Below are 18,979 nucleotides of genomic sequence, written 5' to 3'. Positions count from 1 at the left end.
TTCAGTTCATTAATTTTTCCTAAGATTTGCTTAATGCCACATCTGGTCAAGGAAAATTGTTATTTCAATGTCACCTTTGTGTATAAAAAGAGATTTTAATAGTGTACAACCAGATATTTTTTGGATGGATATCTCAATCATTGGGAGTACAAAGATTTAGATTGTATATATTGGAAGTTGGTTAAGCTGCCTTTTTTTTTTTTTCCTAATTGTTTTGGTTACATGCCACTTTCACTGTAGGTAGCCATCCAAAGACTGGTCTTAAATACAGTAGTGTAAATAAGGAGAAAAGTCATGAAGGGCATGAAGTCATACAGGTGCAAACCATGTAAGTGGAGGGTGACTCATGCCTCTGGTGCTCTGCGCTTTTGTGAAACTCGGTGTGACTGAAACTGGGCTCTGTGAATGGTATCTCTGGCACCTCAGTGACACAGAGCAGCACAGGAAATTCCTTTTACTGGGGATGTTAATAAAATCAAGTTCTGTAATGTATTCACCCAAAATACAGGAAGTAAGGAAAAAACAAAAAAAAGTATTACAGCATTGCTAATGCAACCATTCCACTGACCATGTTCTGCAGCCCCCTTTGTAACACACACCGGTTCAAACCTGGTCACTGAGTTAGTAAAGATTTGCAAAAGAGTATATTTATTTCTTTGTCAAGGTAGTTTTCACTTGACAACTTTGAAACAGCTTGCTTTATTAATTTGTCCTTTAAAAATTACTGAACATGGATTTAAGTTTCTCATTCTTCTGTATCTTTTATTTTTTATCTTCCCTTCCTTTTCTCCCATTGAGCACAATTAATTGAATATTACCCAGCGTTTTTCTCCTTCCGTTTGCTTCTTTTTTCACATTGTGATTTATTACCTTTATTGTCAGGTATCTTCTGCTTTTGGATAGAGGGTGGCGGAGTCACATTTTCTATAATGTTTCAAAATTAACAAAATTCTGAGCTACTAGAATGTGGCACAAGGAAGACTGACAACAGACTCCTTCCATTTCCCACTGTCTCTTAACACTTCTCCTGAAAAGTAAGGCTCTTTTAGACTTGTACCAAAGAAAAGGCAGAGGAGAAGGAATAAGGATCACTACCTGAATGACAGCTACTTTTTCAAACTATTACACTTGCTAAGAATTGGATATTTGGGGGAAGTCTTTTAACAGCCATTTTCAGTTTTGAAAAAGATAATATTGATGGGGAGAGAAAAGGTTTTCAATGAGAAGTTCCTGCAGCTGTCATGATGATTAATAAGGAAAAAAGGAAGGAAAAAGGATGGAGAAATGAACTGTAATTTAGCATGTTAAGGTTAACACCTTGTTCTGGGAAGGTGTATTTTGGTGTCACAGGAAAGAGACTGTATTAGATGGTTTATTCGTTCTCTCACGATTCTGAAGAGTTGTGTAGATGACCATTGTCTTCCCAACATCCAACAGGAGGGTGATCGCCTGAGTGATGAAGATTTGTACAAGTTCCTTGCTGACATGAGACGGCCATCATCAGTGTTGCGGAGATTGAGACCTATCACAGGTATTGAATGAGATCTTTTTGGCTCACACATGTTAAGGTATTTGGTTTGTCCTTCCCAGTTGCCACCCAGTTCTTCTAAGTGAGCCAATGAAAAAACCCTAAGTCATTGACAGCAACTCCTGGTAGACCACGAGCACTAAAGATGGTGTCTTGGCAGGTTTTTCACTGGTACATGTGCACACGCAGTTCCTGCCACACTGAGAGAGGATGCAAACCCCAAAGCCCTAAACCCAGTAGGGGCTGAGGAGCCCCTGTTTTCCTGAGTAAAATACCATTCTCTCTCCTGGCTCCCACTTGGTTAATAGGAACAGACTCCACCTCTGTTTGAGAAAGGAAAATAAAACCGCTGGCACACCAGCAGTGAAACAGCACTGGTCCCTGACCTGTGCTATTCCTGACAATATTTACATAACCTGTTCTTAAAAATCTCCAGTGACAGCAATCCTACCACTTCCTTAGATAATCTCTCCCAGCACTCAGCTGCCCTTGTAGTGAGGTTAGGTAAAGAAAACTTTGCAAAATTACCTTGCTGCAAATTAATCTGATTATGGCCTGTCATGCCCTAAGGGCAGTTATCACAACCTTTCAAGTACTTGAATACTGTTATTATTTCACTCTTATTCACCTCTGTTTTGTAGCCTAACCAATCTCAGGTTTTTCTCAACCCTTCCTCAAAGGGTGTGATTTTAAAATTGTCTGTTACTCTCTGCTAGAGTTTCTTTAATCTGTCCATGCTTTTCTTCAAGCACAGTGCTCTAAACTGGTTATGCTGCTCCTCCTAAGACCTCATGCCAAGCAAAGCAGATGAATTGTCTCCAGTGCCTTACACATGCCACTGCACTAATGTATCTTAGAATGCTTCTAGCTTTCTTCTAGACATTGTCTTGTTGTCACTGCTGTTACCCAGCACTTTTCTACAGAGTTGATCCATGGCAGTTTTGGCTTTTTTTTTTTTTTTTTTTTGATGTTTGGCTTCTCATTCTTGGTGCAAGTCTGTTGCTCTTTCTTGTGTTTCACCTTAGTCATTTGATGCCATTTCTCCAACTCTCCTGTCTTCCAAATTTTTACAATCATTCCAGCCTCAGTGCCATCCACCAAAGATGTGTGCTGTCAGTACCGTCAGCTGACTTGCTAAGGAAAATATTTAATAATCTTGGTGCAGATTAGCTTTCAGAAACTCCTGATGTATCCTTCCAGTTTGACAGGCGAGATTCCTGATGAGATTTTGAATATTGTTTTTAACAATAGTTGGGCCTCACCAGTAGCATTATCTAGAATGTATTTCCCCAACTTGCTTATGAGAACACCTCTTAAGATACATCTTTTCTGTTGGTTCTTAATATCTGGTACCCCAGTTGCCCTAGATATTGGTTTGATTCACTGTTATTTGTTTTTAATGAATCCACATTGGCTGTAATATATCATTTGTTTATGAAATTGACATATAGGATATTAAGCTGAAGAGACAAAGCATGAATATGCCTTTTGATTTAAATCAGCTCTTATTTATTGTAATAAAATAAATTTCTCCTTACAGCTCAATTAAAGATAGACATATCTCCAGCGCCAGAGAATCCCCATTACTGTCTAACTCCAGAGTTGCTGCAAGTCAAACTTTACCCAGACAGCAGAGTTAGACCTACAAGAGAAATCCTGGAGTTTCCTGCCAGGGATGTCTACGTTCCAAATACCACATACAGGTTAGAGTTTTGAAATGCGTTTCACATTTCAGGGCCTGAGACTGGCAAGTCTAGAAATGCCAACCTTATCATCTGGTTCGTTGCAAAACTTGCCATATCAGTAGATCTGCTGTGCCAAAGGCCCAAAAAGGGTCCAGACTGACACAGCAGAAAATACACAGTTGCGAAGGGACAAACATATTTGCATAAAACTTGGCTGTGAACAAGAACATGAGAGAGGTTTCTCCATTTCCCAAAATTCAGAGTGAAATTCAGTTGAATTCTTTTCAGTTTTACGTAAGTTTTTTTCTTTGTCTGCTAAAGTCATCATTCTTTTACTGCTTTTATTACTTTCTGACTTTGTGACTTACTTTTTTTGTTTCAAGTGAGGGATAAAAATGACAAAAATGCATAATCACCTTGTTCGTATTTCCATTTTGATTTAAAAGCAATTTCTTTGTTTACAATGCCTGAAAAAAATATCTTCTGAAGATCTGGAAGATAAGAAATTTTTCTAAAGTATCTTGGAAAACAATAGCCCTTCTATAACTAAGCCCAGTCAGGGAGCAGATGGCTTTTCATTATGTACCACTATTCATTTAAAGCTTTTTCACAGTATCTTTGGAGACATTACATGCCTGAGTGGAATTGTCTTCTTCAGCTGAGTAATTTCACCAACTTACTCACCAAATCCGTTACTTCTCCTTGTAATAGTTAAATAAATACAAACCAAGTTTTTATAAACCAGAGCTTTCAAGATAGAGTTTAGTCAAGTTCTTTTCAAAAGTTTAGTTTATTTATTTTTAGAGGTTGGACAGGTAATTAAACGTTACAATACATCAGTACAAATAAGCAGCACTGTGTGGTATCTTCTTTGTAATAAATCTATAAGTAGTAAAAGTATTTTTGCAGTTTTTCTGTAGTTAATACATCCTGTTCACAGTTGTTTCACTCTGACAAATTACAATTTGAAACTGTTTTCTGTGTGGTTGCAATGATTGAGATAAAAAACCTGTACTGTACAAGCGTTAGATAAGATATACAAGTCAATATGACTCAAGGCAACTGCAGAATTGGGGTCTTTGTCAGTCAACACTTCCACGGCTGGTCAGTCACAGGCATGTCAATAGTCCTTCTGCCTTAGAGTATTCTGCAGCTGAAGTTAAACACATGTGAAAGCGTTCTCAGGAGCAGGACCAACACTGTCATGTAGGTTGTGCCTGCAGGGTTTGTTCATTGGTACCATTGACTCCCACAGGCAGCTGTTCTCTATTTGAAAGGTGTTTTGTTGGTGCTCACTTGGTCTTTCATTTAATTTCTGAGTTAGATGTACTAAAAGGTTGCAAAGGGGTGGCTCTGATTCCATTTCAAATGAGAAGAAAAAATCTCTTTCTCATTCCAGTAAGCTTTGAAGCTTAGCTCTTAATGTCCGGTAAGAAAGTGTAGTTCTTAAGTTGTTCTTCAGAGTGTGGTATGTAAAAGATTAGGCCTGTGCTCTGGCTTTCTTGATGTGTGTGTACACATCTATAGCTGCGCGAGTACAGTGCTTCAGTCTGGAAATACACAGAACCCTAAAATGGGGAATTACCCATCTTTCATTTGCTCTTAGAAACTTTCCACAACAATGACATGAACTAAACATCAAATTAGTTACTTTACAAAACAAAATTTCTTTTTTTTTCCTATGGATTAATACCTAAATGCTGTCCATAGCATTTTGCCAGCCCTTTGTTTACCAAAACACTTCTTGTTTTCCATACTACACAACCCAGAAACGAATGCAACAGCCTGAAAATCCATTCCCCCAAGGAGTATTATCTAATACGTGATTAGGTGGTTGATGCCTAGGCATTAGTTGTTCATCCTGGGGAGCTAAAAGCTCCCTGAAAGTGACAGCACATTGACGTTGGGGCTAGAGGGAATGAAAATACTCACCAAACATACTGTAAGACCATCGCAAATGCCACAGGTTTGTATATTGGAGAATACACCATCCAGTGTATGGATTTAGACATGCATCTGTTATTAAACATAACATGGACTTCTTCGGTGTAGTAATGTTCAGTGTGTATGTTCTGAATTAAAACACATCAGTCAAAACTTTTTAAATCTGTTGGGTGTATCATTATTTTGGTTGACTTGAGCAAGTAGTATCTTCCTTTCTTAGGCTTCCAGTATAAGCCTTTTCTTCTGTCTAGTCTTCCTTTTGACCTTGGTGCGACGTATTTCCCATTAAGATTTGTTTCTTCACATTCACTGTGCCACCAGCCTCCTGAGGAAAAATATTGTAATGTCAGTTACTGTCACTTGTGCCGTAACACTGTGCACAGTTTCCAAGTAGACAGCTCCTGTTTGCAACATAAATCTTCTTTAGACCAGTTCCAGCAAAGGTGACAATTACCCCGTATACCCAGATGCAATGCTGCTTGTACATGTACACACTTACACTTACAAGCTGAGGGCCAATACGAAGATGATATGTTCCCTATTATTGTCTGCTTGACATAAAAGTAGTGGTGCATAGAAGATTCTACACACAAATGCTGCCACTGAGTTGGGACACTTACAAAGTTAGCTCCATGCTTTCATGTTTCCTGTTACCCTCTACAATTGACTTTCTGATTTGCTGATATTTTTCTCTGATACAAATAGTTAAATCTCTCCGTCTGCAGGAGGCTGAAGAGCCTTTAGTAAACAAATTCTCCTGTTTTAGTGGCTGGTGTCCTTAACCACAAGCTTAAATTGTAAACCCAGTTCTGCTTGCAAAGGACTGGCAGTGACTCTGTGCTAAAAATGAAAGTTTAGCTCTTTGGAAGTCATTTGCCATCTGCTTTATGGTCACTAGAGCAGAGTAATACTCTTGGTGTTCTTTCAGACATTAACAATTTTCAAGCCTAGAACGCCGTACAAAATGATTGTTGCATGAAGTGGGTGTCTGGAGGGCAGTTCTGTATCCTGTGGTTTAATCATTAATTGCTTTTTCGATTGTTTGCTTTTTGCTATAAACTGGCAAAACATAAAAGCTTCATAAAACCAAAGAATTAGGAATCCTTTAACCAAATTATCTTTAAGGAGAACTGTCTTCAGCCTCACATCTCTCTTACTCTTTTGAGAGTGATTATAGCATGTATACTTGACAAACAGCTAAGATCTCCCTTTGAATGGAAACTCACTGTCACTCTTGTAGTTTGTAGTCAAAATGGAGTTACGAGTCAATTTGTCTTCTGGGGTTTTTTTGTTTTGTTTGTTTGGTTTTGGTTGTTTTGTTTTGTTTTTTTTTTTGTTTTGTTTTGTTTTGTTTTGCAAGGAGGGATTAAACAATCTGACTCAGAGCTGCCACACCAGACCAGACATCAGAGGAAGAACTGCCTTTTACTTCATAGCTTAGAATCTCATCCTGGGGTTTTATTTCACCCTGTGCTGCTAGTTTGGTTTCTGATGTTGGTCGTTCGCACAGCCTCGCTATGCTTTAGCTTTACCTATCTATAAAACAGAAAGGTGGTGCCTCATTGTAGGACCCTGCAGTCTGCCAATGAAAAACATCTTTTGCCCTTTCCTGCAAGCGGAAAGATGCTGCTGCCCATTCTTTTCTGTATCTAAAGCCAAGCTAATATCAGTAACTACCCACTGAAGCATGCTGCCAGCCTTCATGTAACGAAGAAGCTCCCATGTTAGTACTAATATACCATACTGATACCTAGGTAGTTTTCTGGACAGTTGAAGTAATTTATTATGTCCACATCACGGTCTGCAGTTGAGAACTGCAGTTCTGTCTGTTCCGGCAGGGCGTTGGGGATGCTCCCGGAGATCCGTGAAAGCTGGAGAGTGTAGTCTGTTTCCGGGCCTCTCAAGCTGAATGCATACTGGATGTAACGTTTATTATCTTTCCAGTCCTGCAGCTCGATCCGTAAGATGTAGTCCCCTTGTTTAGTAATGGAATAGGTCTTGTTCAGGCCTAGCCAGAATTCCTCTGCAAAGTTGTAGTAAATAGGTGCTGTTAATAAGGAACTGGGCATGGACACGCTCACCATGTTTTTCAGATCTCTAACCCATACCTTGGATAGCTTGTTCACCTTTGAAAGCTCAATATTTGAAAATATGTGTTCAAAGAAGCTGCACAATCTCAGAATGAAGAGATATCAGAGGTGAGGATTAGGGGACAGAAGTCAACCGGCAGAGAGTTAGTGGGGAAGGGGTTTATGTGATAAACTTTCCCTAAACCCCTATATCGCTCGCACTGCTTTTGAATTTGTTTTTACCAATAACCTGCGAGTAGTATGTGTGAAAATATAGTATTTAATAGGGTTTATTCATTGCTTTAATTAAATCAATAATATGAGTCTTGGGGACTGTTGATCTTTTCAGAGGTCTCCTGCTACATTCATTTTGTTTACCTCTTCTTAATTGCACACCAGTGATCAATAAACGCAAGAGATGTAAATGAGCTGCAGCTTCTCTCTTAACTTCCCCACCTCTTGTGAAACTCTGAGAGGGAGCTCAAGACATTTAAAACATGTGTAATTAGAACTGTGTGATAAATGAAGCAAATGACATACATAAAACCTAATTGCAATTGTTGTGTTTTTTAAGGAAAGAGCTGCAGAACTAAGCTGAAGTTTCGATACCCTTGTGTACAAAATTAATTTAACTTGAACATTTTTCTTTTGCTAGAATTCTTGATAATTAGTTCAATTAGTTTCATAAGTTATATTCATTAAGTAGCTTATTATCAGTGCTGCTGGTATCAGTGCACAGTAGGTAATTGCCACATGTAGAAATAGTGTAGCTGAATGTGAGTGCCATTCATGCAGGCAGCATTTAAAGCAATAGAAGACCAGAGTAAAACACTCCCACAATTTACAGGTAAGGAGTGGTAGCCTGTTATATTTTATCACCTTAAAATATGCAGCACAGAACTGAGTAGGACATAGCTGAGAGTGATGCGATCCTCTGCAAAATCTTTCTGACACTGAAAAGTTGTGGCTTCATGTTGGTGTAGTATATGGGAATTTGAGACCAATCAAGGAGCAACTTTAGCGTTTAGTATGATCAAACAAGCTATACAGGTAAAAGTCTACCTCAGTTGTGAGCTACTGTCCCAAAATGTGGGAAAGGTTGAGAGAGAGCAGCTCTTTATTGTAAAAGAGGTGGAAGTAAGTCAATATTGCTGCCCACATTGGTGAGGTTTTGATCTGTGCTGTGCCTAGAAAGTCAAAATATTTTCTGAAGAAAAATAGACTCATCTCATTGTATGAGACAAATAGGGAAAATACTCTGGATGGGGAGGCTGTTGGGCAGCACTTGGTTCTACAAATTCTTTGGAGTTGATGATTAACAGGGGAATGTGGGTGTTTTCTCACCCTATACAGCCATGGAGGGGATTTGCCACTGCCCAGAGAAACCGGAGGTGTTTGTGCAGGAGAGCACAGACAGCCTTGGGCTCTCTTGAGGTTGAAAAAATTGGTGTGGTGGTTTTAAGGGAAACAGGATTGCAGAAAGTTTGAGAAAGTAGTGGCAGCAACTTGGTGAGGTTTTGTGTTTGTGTGTGTTTTAAAGGCTTTGGGAGGTGCTTTTATAAATAGTGAAATCTTGATAATTAAAATAGCATTTAAAGCATTCTAGCCTTGATTCAGCAAGAGTTTCTGAACACATATTTGAAAGTGTGCCTTTGAGAACTTTACTGAGTGACGTTTTCTGGTGAGTGCTTTCTGGTGTTCTACTAATTAGGTAAGCTGTTCAGGTTTGATTCCAGGTTTTGTCTGCTCCCATGTGAACCCCTTTCAGTAGGAAGATTCAGCTTCTCAAATCAACTGATACGAAGAGAAGACACAAAAAAGTCATTTTTACCATTGAGATCACCAAAACCATTTGTGTACGCATCCCAGGTTTGGTTGAAATCTAGTGATCCATCCACTCTGTTCTGGATAACAGTCCAGGAACTGCCTGCAAGCGTGAAGGGGAAATAAGTCACAAGCCTGTCTTAACTGTTTAAAGCACCAGAGAGAAGATGGAAAGCAACTGAGACCATCAGCTGCTGGCCTACAGACTGTGCCACTGTGGCTGTCCTTATGTGAGCTTGCTCTCTGCCACAGTGACGAAGAAATGGATTTGCATTTAAAGTGGCTCCATATGAGTCCCACTTACTCTTCATTTTGCAAGAGACCTGTGTGCACACCTACCGAGCTATACAGCCTCAGCTGTGCAGAGGGCAGATGCTCAACTCATGGTGACCTTGACCTTATTAAGTGTCCATGAGTGTGCTCTTCGGTGCTCGAGTTTTGAGGTAGAATGAGCTAGCCTAAATCTTCATGAAAGAAATTCCAGGTGAGCACAGCTGAACAGAACGTGGGGCCATTCAAGTGTCCTCTGCCACACTTGCGGTGACTCAGCTCACTGGACTTATTTTGTTAAGCTGCCTTAACTGGGTTTCATTTGTTTATGAGGGCTGAGAAACACAAACATAGAGAAAATGATTAAGAAGAGATAGGAAATGTTCCAGACGTTTGGTCAGATTGTCAGACTCCCTCTACTGATAGTACTTGACTGCTGGGAATGCAACTGCACAGAGGGTATGAAGTGTTGGAGGCCGTGACCACACTAGGGCTGCAGTGGGGGCCTTCTCCTGACCAGGTCATGACACCCTCATTTTACCAGTTTCAACAAATGTAAGCAAAGGAGCTTTTTGCATGGGGCAACCCCATGCCGTTCTGTTTACACATCCAAACAAATGACACGTCCCCGCCACGTTTGGATCAGTGTGTTCCCAGGCTGTCGGGGTATCTGTGGCAAACGGACTGTGCAGGGAAGTTGGTCAGGACATACACAGAGCAGCACTGCAGAATGCTGCACTGCAGGATGCTGCATTGCAGGGTGGAAAACCAGGGAACAGTGAACTGGCCAAATGATGTGTGATCTCCGGGTAGTGTCAAAAGCAACAGACAAATGGGTTTCTTACAAAGATAGAGCTTGGGTAGGTGCTGTGCATTCTGATCCATGACTGTTCTGAACCTATATGATACATTGCTACTGACCCACTCATACTGTCATACAGGGATCCTGTCTCCAGGACTCAACAATTTTGGGCTAGTTTGGTGTATCTAAGTCTCAAGCAATAACCATTGTTAATGAAACAAAATTTGACTAAGGTATTTACTATTGACTGTTTGCTTTTGTTTGGCTAAGATATTAATGGTTGCAATATAATGGCATTTATAATTGCCGTTTTCATTATCTATGGCTAAAGGGGCTTGGTTTTCCTAATATACTTAGTTTATGTCACATGGTTGAAAGTCCTTTCCTTGGTATAAACATGAGGCGAATAAAGAATGAAAGCAGTGTTAAGGAGACTTAGGATATGGGAAGCCTGAGTTCGGAGCACAGACAGGCCAGTTAAGAGAAGTCAAGAGGATACATAAATCATGATAAGTTTTTGCGTACTTTGGGATGATTTTTTGGCTGATAAGATACTACTTATGTGAAAATTAAAGACTGTTGCTAGCACAACTGTCTTACCAAATTTCATTTCACAGTAGACATCAAAAGCTTCTGAGCCGTTGGGCTTAATAGTGTAAACACCACTGGACCGCATGCCGCTGTTATAAAGAGCAGTGCAGTCAGGAGCGGCACCTAGGAAGGCAAAGAGCAGACAATTACAAATCCTGTTTTGGATGTGGTAAGTTTTAATCCAGCTTTGTGACTTGAATTTCTATATGGGATAGAGCCAAAAACTATAACAAATCTTTTTGGTAATTTTATTCTACAGCGTCCTGAAATGGAGGAACTGCTTTGGGCTTGGTAGTACAGCTGCCAAGTTGTACGTAGGTTGGACTGCATGTATTTTTTAAGTTAGGCAAGATTTCAATTTAGATAATTTTGGAAAGTTCGTAAGGCCTAAGACTAGACTCTGGCAAACGGACTTTCCTACCCCTTGTAAAGTTCCTGGTAAATACCGTTCCCATTGCTGCAGTTTGAAAATGCCTTTCAACTTTAAAGAAAGCTCTTCTGAATCTTATAATTAGCAGTGTGAAGTAAATTAGTTTTGTGTTCATACTCTCCAAGACTGGCATCAGCAATGCCAGAAGTGTCAATAAAAGGATGGTCACAGCACGTGTTTACAAGAGGCGAATGGAGGGTGAGGGTTGAGGACAGGATTATTGGATGTTGTTCCCATATTCCAGAGACAAGTACACGTATAGTGGGGCTAAGTAGATGATATTTTTTTCCAAAGCAGGAAATCTAGCTCCTTCCCACAGTGCTGTATATAATAGAAATCTTTTACTTTTAGTCTTTGACTATTAAAAACGAACACAAAACTTTCACAGGGAATAGTGTGAACGCAATATATTGTGTAGCCACGTCTAAGAGTTAAGTCTCACCATCAGATCTGTATGTTACAGCTGTGGTGTTGCGCACAGGAAAGGGGATGGCCTCTGATTCTGTTTGCTCCCCCGTGAAGGAGTTCTCTGCCAGTTCCTGGAGCTCTATGTGGGTTAGCTGAAAGAACCGTAATTACAGACTGTTAATTTCCCAAGGCTCTGAAATGATGAGATTCATATATCAAGCCGAACAATGTCATGCAGAGAGTAATTTTTCTTGTGAATGTAATCCTTTAGAATACCCAATTTACAACATAAAAATAACTTTAGAACCACACTGGTGAATTTCAGTTGCACAAATGTCAGCTGTGCCACTGCTCAAACAAGGTAGGATTCATGAGGCGGGTAAATGACCCATTCTCATGAGATGCACCTTAATGGGCAAACAGATTTAACTTCTTTCCTCAGGTGACATCACTTAGACAAATAATACCAACATCCAAAGAGCACAGAACCCACAGTTCCTTAGGCTGAAATGCGTTTTCCTTTTACAGCGTCCTCGTAGGAATAAATTAAATATGAGCATGTCAGTTATACCCAGCATTACGGTGACACGTGTTGAACTGCAGAACATGGTTGTCTATTGGAGTGAATATTGGAAAAGAAGGAAGAGGTAGAAAATAATGATACTTGAGAAATCAATGGAAGAACAATATGACAGATAATAAAAGGAAAAAAAAAAAAAGAAAATTAGCAGTCAGAAAATACAGCAGCCTGGCGTTGATAGTATTTCAAAGCTGTGTTTTTTGGTCATTGTGTGCCTTGGCCATAGCCCCCTGCCGGGCAGCACTGCAGTCTCTCACCCAAGAAGGTACCTGTTTGTGGTCAAAATTGTTTATACCCTCCTCTACACCCCCAAACTGCGATCAAGAGGGGTGGCTGACCCAAATGAATGGTTGGGCCATTGACACTTTCAGTGTTACGAGAGATGACAAATTCTCAAAAGAGAAATAGAGATGGTTCCTGCACCTTGTCCTCCAGCTCCATTATTTGATTGTGCTGTCTGTCGAGTTGCACATGCTGGTCCTCTACAGTTTTGAGAAGTTGCTTGATGTGGTTGTCCTGCTGCTCCATGAAAGCCTGAGGGCAGGAAGGGAGGGAGGAGGATTGTGGTTAAAAGCAGCGGAAGACCTTCACAGTGCTGCAGCCTCTATGACTCTTGTGATGGGGCAAGTTTTGAGAGGCACAAACACTTTGATGTTGCCCTTCCTTTTCCAAAGGGCTGCCTGCTTTGCCTCTGAAAGGGCAAATTTCTTTGCCGCTGAAGCGAACACCAATTTTTATTGGTTTTTAGACAAACCGCTGGTACCTTTTTTGTTGTTGCTGTTTTCCTTCCATTTTCACATCCAGAACAATTGTGTTCTGTGAAGTTGGTTGTTGATTCAAACTAGATGTATACCGCTGATCGAAAAAGGAAACAACTCCCAGCATTGAGGGTATTAACTTGGGATTTGGGAAATCTGGGGTCATCTTTCTGCTTTGACACGAACATCCAGTATTTTTTCATGCAAATTGCTTAGCCTTTTTATGCTTCTGCAAAATACAGTTAGTACTTCCTTTTCCATAGGAAACCTTATACCCATCTAAATACTTGCATGTACTGATGTTAAGTCTATTAACACTTGCAAGGTTCTTTGGTCCTAGAGGTCATATAGATACCATAGATGTCACTCTTTAAAAGTTTAAACTTCCTGCTTTTAACTGAGCAGGCAGTTCCAGATGCATTGATTTGTAATGAGATGATGACATACAAACCTATGGGCTTGGTAATCGTGTCATTTTCCTGATTGCAAAAATCTTTTATCATTATTGTTACACTATTAAAACTGATTTGCAAAAAAATACTGAAAACGATACAGAGCCTTACAATTTCACCATTTTCTCACCGATTTCACTGGGGAATTTTACTGCGAAATAAAATGTGTCAGATTAAGACACTGATTCTTTTATTGCAGTGATTATTTCTCTAAATACACAGTAATACTACGGTGAAGAGGAAGGGAAAACATGAGCTTCTATTGCATAACTACTGATAATAGCGTTACAGTTTACTTTGGCTTTGTGTGTCAGGGGCTTTCTCAAGTCTACTTACTTTGAGTGAAGAAATTTCTTTTGTCTCTTGCATTGAAGGCTGGATAATGGCCAGTTTAGTGACTTTGTCTTCCAGTCCCCATACTTTCTCTTGCAGATGGATTTTGTTTTGTATGAGGTTTTCAATCTTCGAATTCATCTCCTGTGAGAGATTCTTTATCTCTTCGTTGTTGATTTGCAGTCTGGCTGTAGTTTGTCTGAGCTGTTCTTCTTCTTCTTTGATTTCACTAGTTTGTAGAGAGAGCTCATAAAAGGACCTATCAAAAACGTAAAGTTTTTGAAAGATGTCATTCATCTGCCCCTTTGTCTTATGGACAAAATCTTTAAGACCATGCCCAAGCTGGAGGAGTCCATTGGCCAAGATTCGTACATCATCTAACATGGCAAATCTTGATTTTGTCTCAGGAGATACGGCAGCATCAAAGGAGGAATAATCCTTCTCAGCTCCAGCTGAAAGAGCAAGTGGAACAATGAATAGAAAGACTAGAATGATTTTCATGTTTTCTGCTCCTGGTACTCTTTGGTTGTTCAGGATGCAGAGACTTTTCCTACTAACAGTTTTTGCTGTGTGAGTGTTCTGGCTTGAGGAATTTGATCTATTTATACTCCTCTTTATTTTAGAAGAGGCAGACCAACGAGTTGATCATTAAACTGTGTGTATTTGAACAAATGTAACCCTTCTCAAATATAGGTTGATATCTGGGGAGATAAATTGAGAGACAGGCACATTGCTGATTAAACTGGTTCTGAACTTCTCCATCTGCCAGACCTTCTGTTATAAAATGTTACTGTTTTTCACGCAACACTTTTTAATAGATTAATTTTGGCTCATAGTCTTGATAAGGACTTAAATTGCTTCTTGTTTGTGTTGTATGATTCCTTTATTGCCTCAGGAGTGTAAGAGGGTTTACCATACTTAAAAGCACTGGACGCTGTACTTCAGGTTGTGCAGCTCCTTGATAAGCTCTGGAAGGGCAAAATATTCCCAGATGATTCACACAACTTGATTCTCATCTTGTACCGTTTTCTGATATAACTTATTGTGCTGCAGTGGATTTACTTGTCATCTAGTTCAGATTAAGTGAGAAAGAGGGAATTAGGTCCAGAGATTGCCTGGATGTGACTCTACTATGTTAAGGTTTGTGCAGTAATTTACACCATATAAAACTTAGTTTTTAAGAGCTTTCCAGAGGTGGGTGAGATAAATAATACATCGCTTACATTTCTCACCTTAGCATTCTTCTTACTGCTTTAAGATTTACACTACATAAAGCAAGCCTACAAGTAGTCTGAAATAAATATCCTGTTCTGCAGTGGGTCTCTGCATGGAAGCATGCATGTTTTTTGAGTAATATTGCAGAATGAATGAAAGGTATTTTTCTTTCTGGAATCACTTATAGCAATCCAAGAAATCAAAATCAATCCATGCATAATATAGTCTGTACTTTGGAGAGTTTTCAGGTTTTTGCTAGATTCTTGTGTGTTTAATAATTCTTCCCCTGGATTTGTTGTTGTTATTCATGTACTTACGCACGTATGATAGGAAGCATCAATAGAAGAGTTATTTTTGAAATGAAGTTACCTCATATGTCTGACTTCCTGTGTGATGAAGGGTTGATAATATGTAGGTGACTTCCCCACCCGTACTCAAATAACATGAAAGTATTTTAGATCTCCAAGTAATTGGTGGAGAATATTTTGTACCAGTGTGATTTGGATCAGACTTCTGGAGTATCTGCACAAAGTATAGAAAAACAGCAGGAGCATGTAGATCATCAGGCCTGGCAGTGGGGATTCGTTCAAAGAAAATCTGCTGGCATGGAGCGGAAGCAAATGTAGGAATTATCCTTAAATACAAACAAAAATCACTAATCTATACCAGGAAGCAGCACAGCAGCACAACCCAAAGGTGCAGTTGTCCCATAAAAAACAACCCAGTAATTTCTTGCCTTGCAAGATGTCCCACTGCAGCAGACAGTCTTGAAGGTCCTCGTCCTCGTACACTGCTGAGACTAAGTACTGAGAATTGTCTTGTAGGGAACAAACCTGTGAAGGCCAAGGGATAAGTAAGATTTTCCTTCTTCTGCTCTATTTCAGATGTTTGTGAATTCACACATCATAGAGGCTGTGACCAATCAGGGAGTTGTCTCTCAAGCATCATTTTAAAACACTTGAGCAAACCAGCAATGATTTAAAACTCCCTGAACGCTGAGAGTTTTGAGGATTCTGGCCTGAGGTCTCAGCTCTGGCTGCACCATGGAAAGAGTCAGGAAAGAGAGGGCAAGGACAGCTCAGCACCCTGGTGTGTAGTGTTGCTAAGGATCAGAGCAGCCCTTGCTTCATTTGAATTGCAGCTTGTTGTTATCTGGCTCTTCAGATATTTTAGCTGGACAGACCTTTTGCCTTTCAAGACAGACTGAGGAGCTGTGAAGAGACCTGAGATAAGTGCAAGCCCATGCAGATACCATAATGCTCACCTAGCTCTGTTCAATTCTCTGCAGCTTGCATTAAGTTGGGTCAGAAATGCGCATGTGTAAGATGCAGAAAGAGTGGCCCTTACCAACTAAATGCCTGTCTGATTCTCCGTTGATGACTCTTGTAAAGCCACAGTTAGCTGAGACTGGCCAGCTGAGACTGGCCAGCTGGGACTGGGCTGTGTCTGCTCACTGTTTGCAGATGTAACACGTGGTGGAGAAGAGTTATTTGCTTAATTACTCATTTGAGTCTGGAAGGCTATAGACAAGCAAGGAGTTTGGTTATGGGCTGTTCATGATTCCTTCTGTACATCCATTCACTTTCTGATCACTTATTTTCCACTGAATATTTGATACATTGATGGAAACATGATGACCCCTTCATTTCTAAAGTAACACAATCATTGGGACTGACTGGTTGAGCACATTTAGGATGTAGGTGAGCAAAGTGCTAAGACTTCTTGCTGTGTCACAGAGCTTGTGCCAGATCTCTAGTTGAGCAGTGGGAGCAAAGTTACTTTGTGCAGGGAAACGAGAGGGAGTAAGAACTGTGCATTTGTTTGTTCTCTGATGGTTAGAGATACAGCAGTCCACAACCCAAGACCACCAGTGACTGCACTGGAGCTTCTCACAGGTTGAAAGTTACACACATACTTATATGTGTTATTCTATGTTGGGAGTTTAAATTCAGGTTTATTATGGTTGGTGCTGCTTATTCAATGGATAGGTATTACATTGGCTTTGGCCAGTGGTGCCTCTGCTATATTCCTAAACCAAGTGCTTGTCAGTAGTACTGCAGTTGGGCTGGGTAGGTGTGTCATCAGGCAGAGCGAAGTAAAAATATTCTAGTGATGCAGTTGGAAAGCTCAGTCTACATAGAGACACAGAATTGATCAGGAACCTTTGCTAAAATGAAACATGGTTTAATCTTTCTGCTTCTGCCATTTTATTGGCACTTTATTTTAACTCCACATGTAGAAGTCTGGTAAGTAGGGCTCAAATGGTAACATATTAATTCTTAATTTTATTGTGATAATGAGTGTTTATCATGGTTAATTCTCTGATCTGCATGGCATAGGGCTTTATTCCAGAGCTCTAGCTTTGACAAAGTTGATTGCTTTTACAAGGCATGTCCATGAGCCTCTAGTCTATGAGGAGCTGTTCAGTGGAAGGTTATTGTGCCCTATTAAAATCTGCAATTTTTTCAGATTAGTTTCTAAAGAAACTCATCAAATCAGTATTTACTCAACCCTACTAAAAATCTGTTAGAAAATGTGTTAGAACAATTAGGGTTATTCATGGAACAGTGATCATCCTGGTGGGTTTGCATTGAGTCATCACTCCTGCAGCATTTTCTCATTTGGTAATATCAGCGGAAATGTATGAAGAACTGTTCAAATGAGTTTAAAAAAAAAAACAACACGTGCAGAACCTGGATAGCACCTACGGCACTTATATTGTACCTTTGTGTGAAATTGTTAGGTTTCTTAACGCTTCAACGCTGAAAGGTTTGATAGTTTTTGCTTTGAATGGTAGACCAAGATACATAACACCTGATAACCCTATTAAACACTTCCAGTGTTTAAAAAGGAAAGACAAGCATGTGCTTTTGAAGGATTTGTGTTTTCTGCAGGGGAATTCATTGGAGTTTTACTTGGGTAGATGAAATTTAGGTATGGTTTTTATCTGGGCCTGACACTGCTCTGTAATAGGGAACAAAATCTAGCCTCTGGCATCGGACACAGGGATTTTGGGCTGCAAAACTTGAAGAACTAGTTGCAAAATTTAAAAAAAAAAAAAAAAGAAAGAAAAAATAAGAAAAGTGTAGACTTTCTGCAATCCACTTCAAAGTACTTGAGTGGCTTTGGTTTTACAGAGTTTCAGGTGAATCATTTTCTGTTGTTTTAGCTATTTCTTACAAGAAGTCTTTATCAGTTTTAAGTAGTTTCAAATTCTTCCTGACCCCATCACCTCCAAAAATCTTTATTCTTGGCTTAATCTTCAGAAAAATAGAGGAAGTTGCTCAAGAAATAGCAATGACCAAGCAACTGGAGATCAGACATTTTACCAGGTATCTACAGCTTGAGATGCTCCTGGGTGTCGCCATGCCTTGCCCGTTCCTTGCCGCGGTTGTTGCAGCTCAGCTGACGTGTGGTAACTCAGCAAGCTACGGGGGCTTGCTTGTGCTGGAGTGCTGCTCAGGCATGGCACTACCCATTAGAAAAGTTTGTTTTCCAAAGGAGAAAGCCAGTCATAATGCTTTGATGTCAAACAGCTGCCAAGCATATTTCCATATTAATGCCGGTGCCGATAAAGTCAGGCAGTGATAAGCTCACTACAAAACAGCACCCATAGATATCACAAGTCACAGAGTCCATAAGCAAAGCAGGGCGCGGGAAAGCAGAGGGGAGAAGACCTTCTGGTATGATTAAACCATAAGATTCAGGGGCTGTAGAAACCCTAAGAGGGAATCCTGCCTCTGAGAGCTGTTAGCCCAGTCAAGAAAAGATATATATAACAAACATGATCCTGAAGATCTTTCATGCACCTGGGTAATCCTGATTAAATGGGCTTTAAATGTTTTTCATAGTAGGAATAAAGCAAAGAAAAAGGTCTCTGGGTTTTACTGGAAAGGGAAATTTTCATAGTAGTAGACATCCCCTCTAAGAGTTAGGATTAGCTCTTAATGTTCTAATACCTTTATGAAGGATTTTGCAAAATGGCTGCAATTAGATTATATAAATATTTAGAGGAGTACCTGGTGCCACTATTTCCATGGCTTGGGAAGCCTTTGCACTTTAGCAATTCATTTTATGGAAGTAAAAGTTC

General features: G+C 39.9%; 2 protein-coding genes across 8 annotated transcripts in view; one reads left to right on the top strand and one right to left on the bottom strand.

Annotated features, from left to right (window-relative positions):
* Positions 1–18,979, top strand: part of DOCK7 (dedicator of cytokinesis 7) — a 107,758-nt gene that overhangs the window by 38,140 nt on the left and 50,639 nt on the right. For all 7 annotated transcript variants that reach the window (XM_086462148.1, XM_086462150.1, XM_086462149.1 and 4 more), the window contains exons 13-14: positions 1,438–1,531; positions 3,069–3,231. In XM_086462148.1, coding sequence (XP_086318274.1) covers positions 1,438–1,531; positions 3,069–3,231 — 257 coding nt within the window. The remainder of the gene's footprint in view (positions 1–1,437; positions 1,532–3,068; positions 3,232–18,979) is intronic.
* Positions 5,301–14,175, bottom strand: ANGPTL3 (angiopoietin like 3). The gene is made up of 7 exons (XM_009958431.2): positions 13,678–14,175; positions 12,555–12,665; positions 11,586–11,703; positions 10,723–10,836; positions 9,058–9,153; positions 6,908–7,180; positions 5,301–5,482 (listed from the first exon to the last, which is right to left on the bottom strand). The coding sequence occupies exons 1-7, from the start codon at positions 14,173–14,175 to the stop codon at positions 5,301–5,303; spliced, it is 1,392 nt and encodes a 463-aa protein (XP_009956733.1).

The sequence above is a fragment of the Leptosomus discolor genome, chromosome 3, assembly GCF_034619465.1.
Source record: "Leptosomus discolor isolate bLepDis1 chromosome 3, bLepDis1.hap2, whole genome shotgun sequence".
Lineage (NCBI taxonomy): Eukaryota > Metazoa > Chordata > Aves > Leptosomiformes > Leptosomidae > Leptosomus > Leptosomus discolor.
This window is presented reverse-complemented; position numbering and strand designations above follow the sequence as displayed.

Excerpts from the sequence above, each read along its gene's own strand:
- ANGPTL3 (XM_009958431.2), bottom strand. The coding sequence starts at position 14,175 with ATGAAAATCATTCTAGTCTTTCTATTCATTGTTCCACTTGCTCTTTCA. Across the intron at positions 11,704-12,554 it reads TAATGGAGCTGGAGGACAAG|CTAACCCACATAGAGCTCCA; the intron begins GTGCAGGAACCA and ends CGGTTCTTTCAG. Across the intron at positions 10,837-11,585 it reads TGTAACATACAGATCTGATG|GTGCCGCTCCTGACTGCACT; the intron begins GTGAGACTTAAC and ends TTGCCTTCCTAG.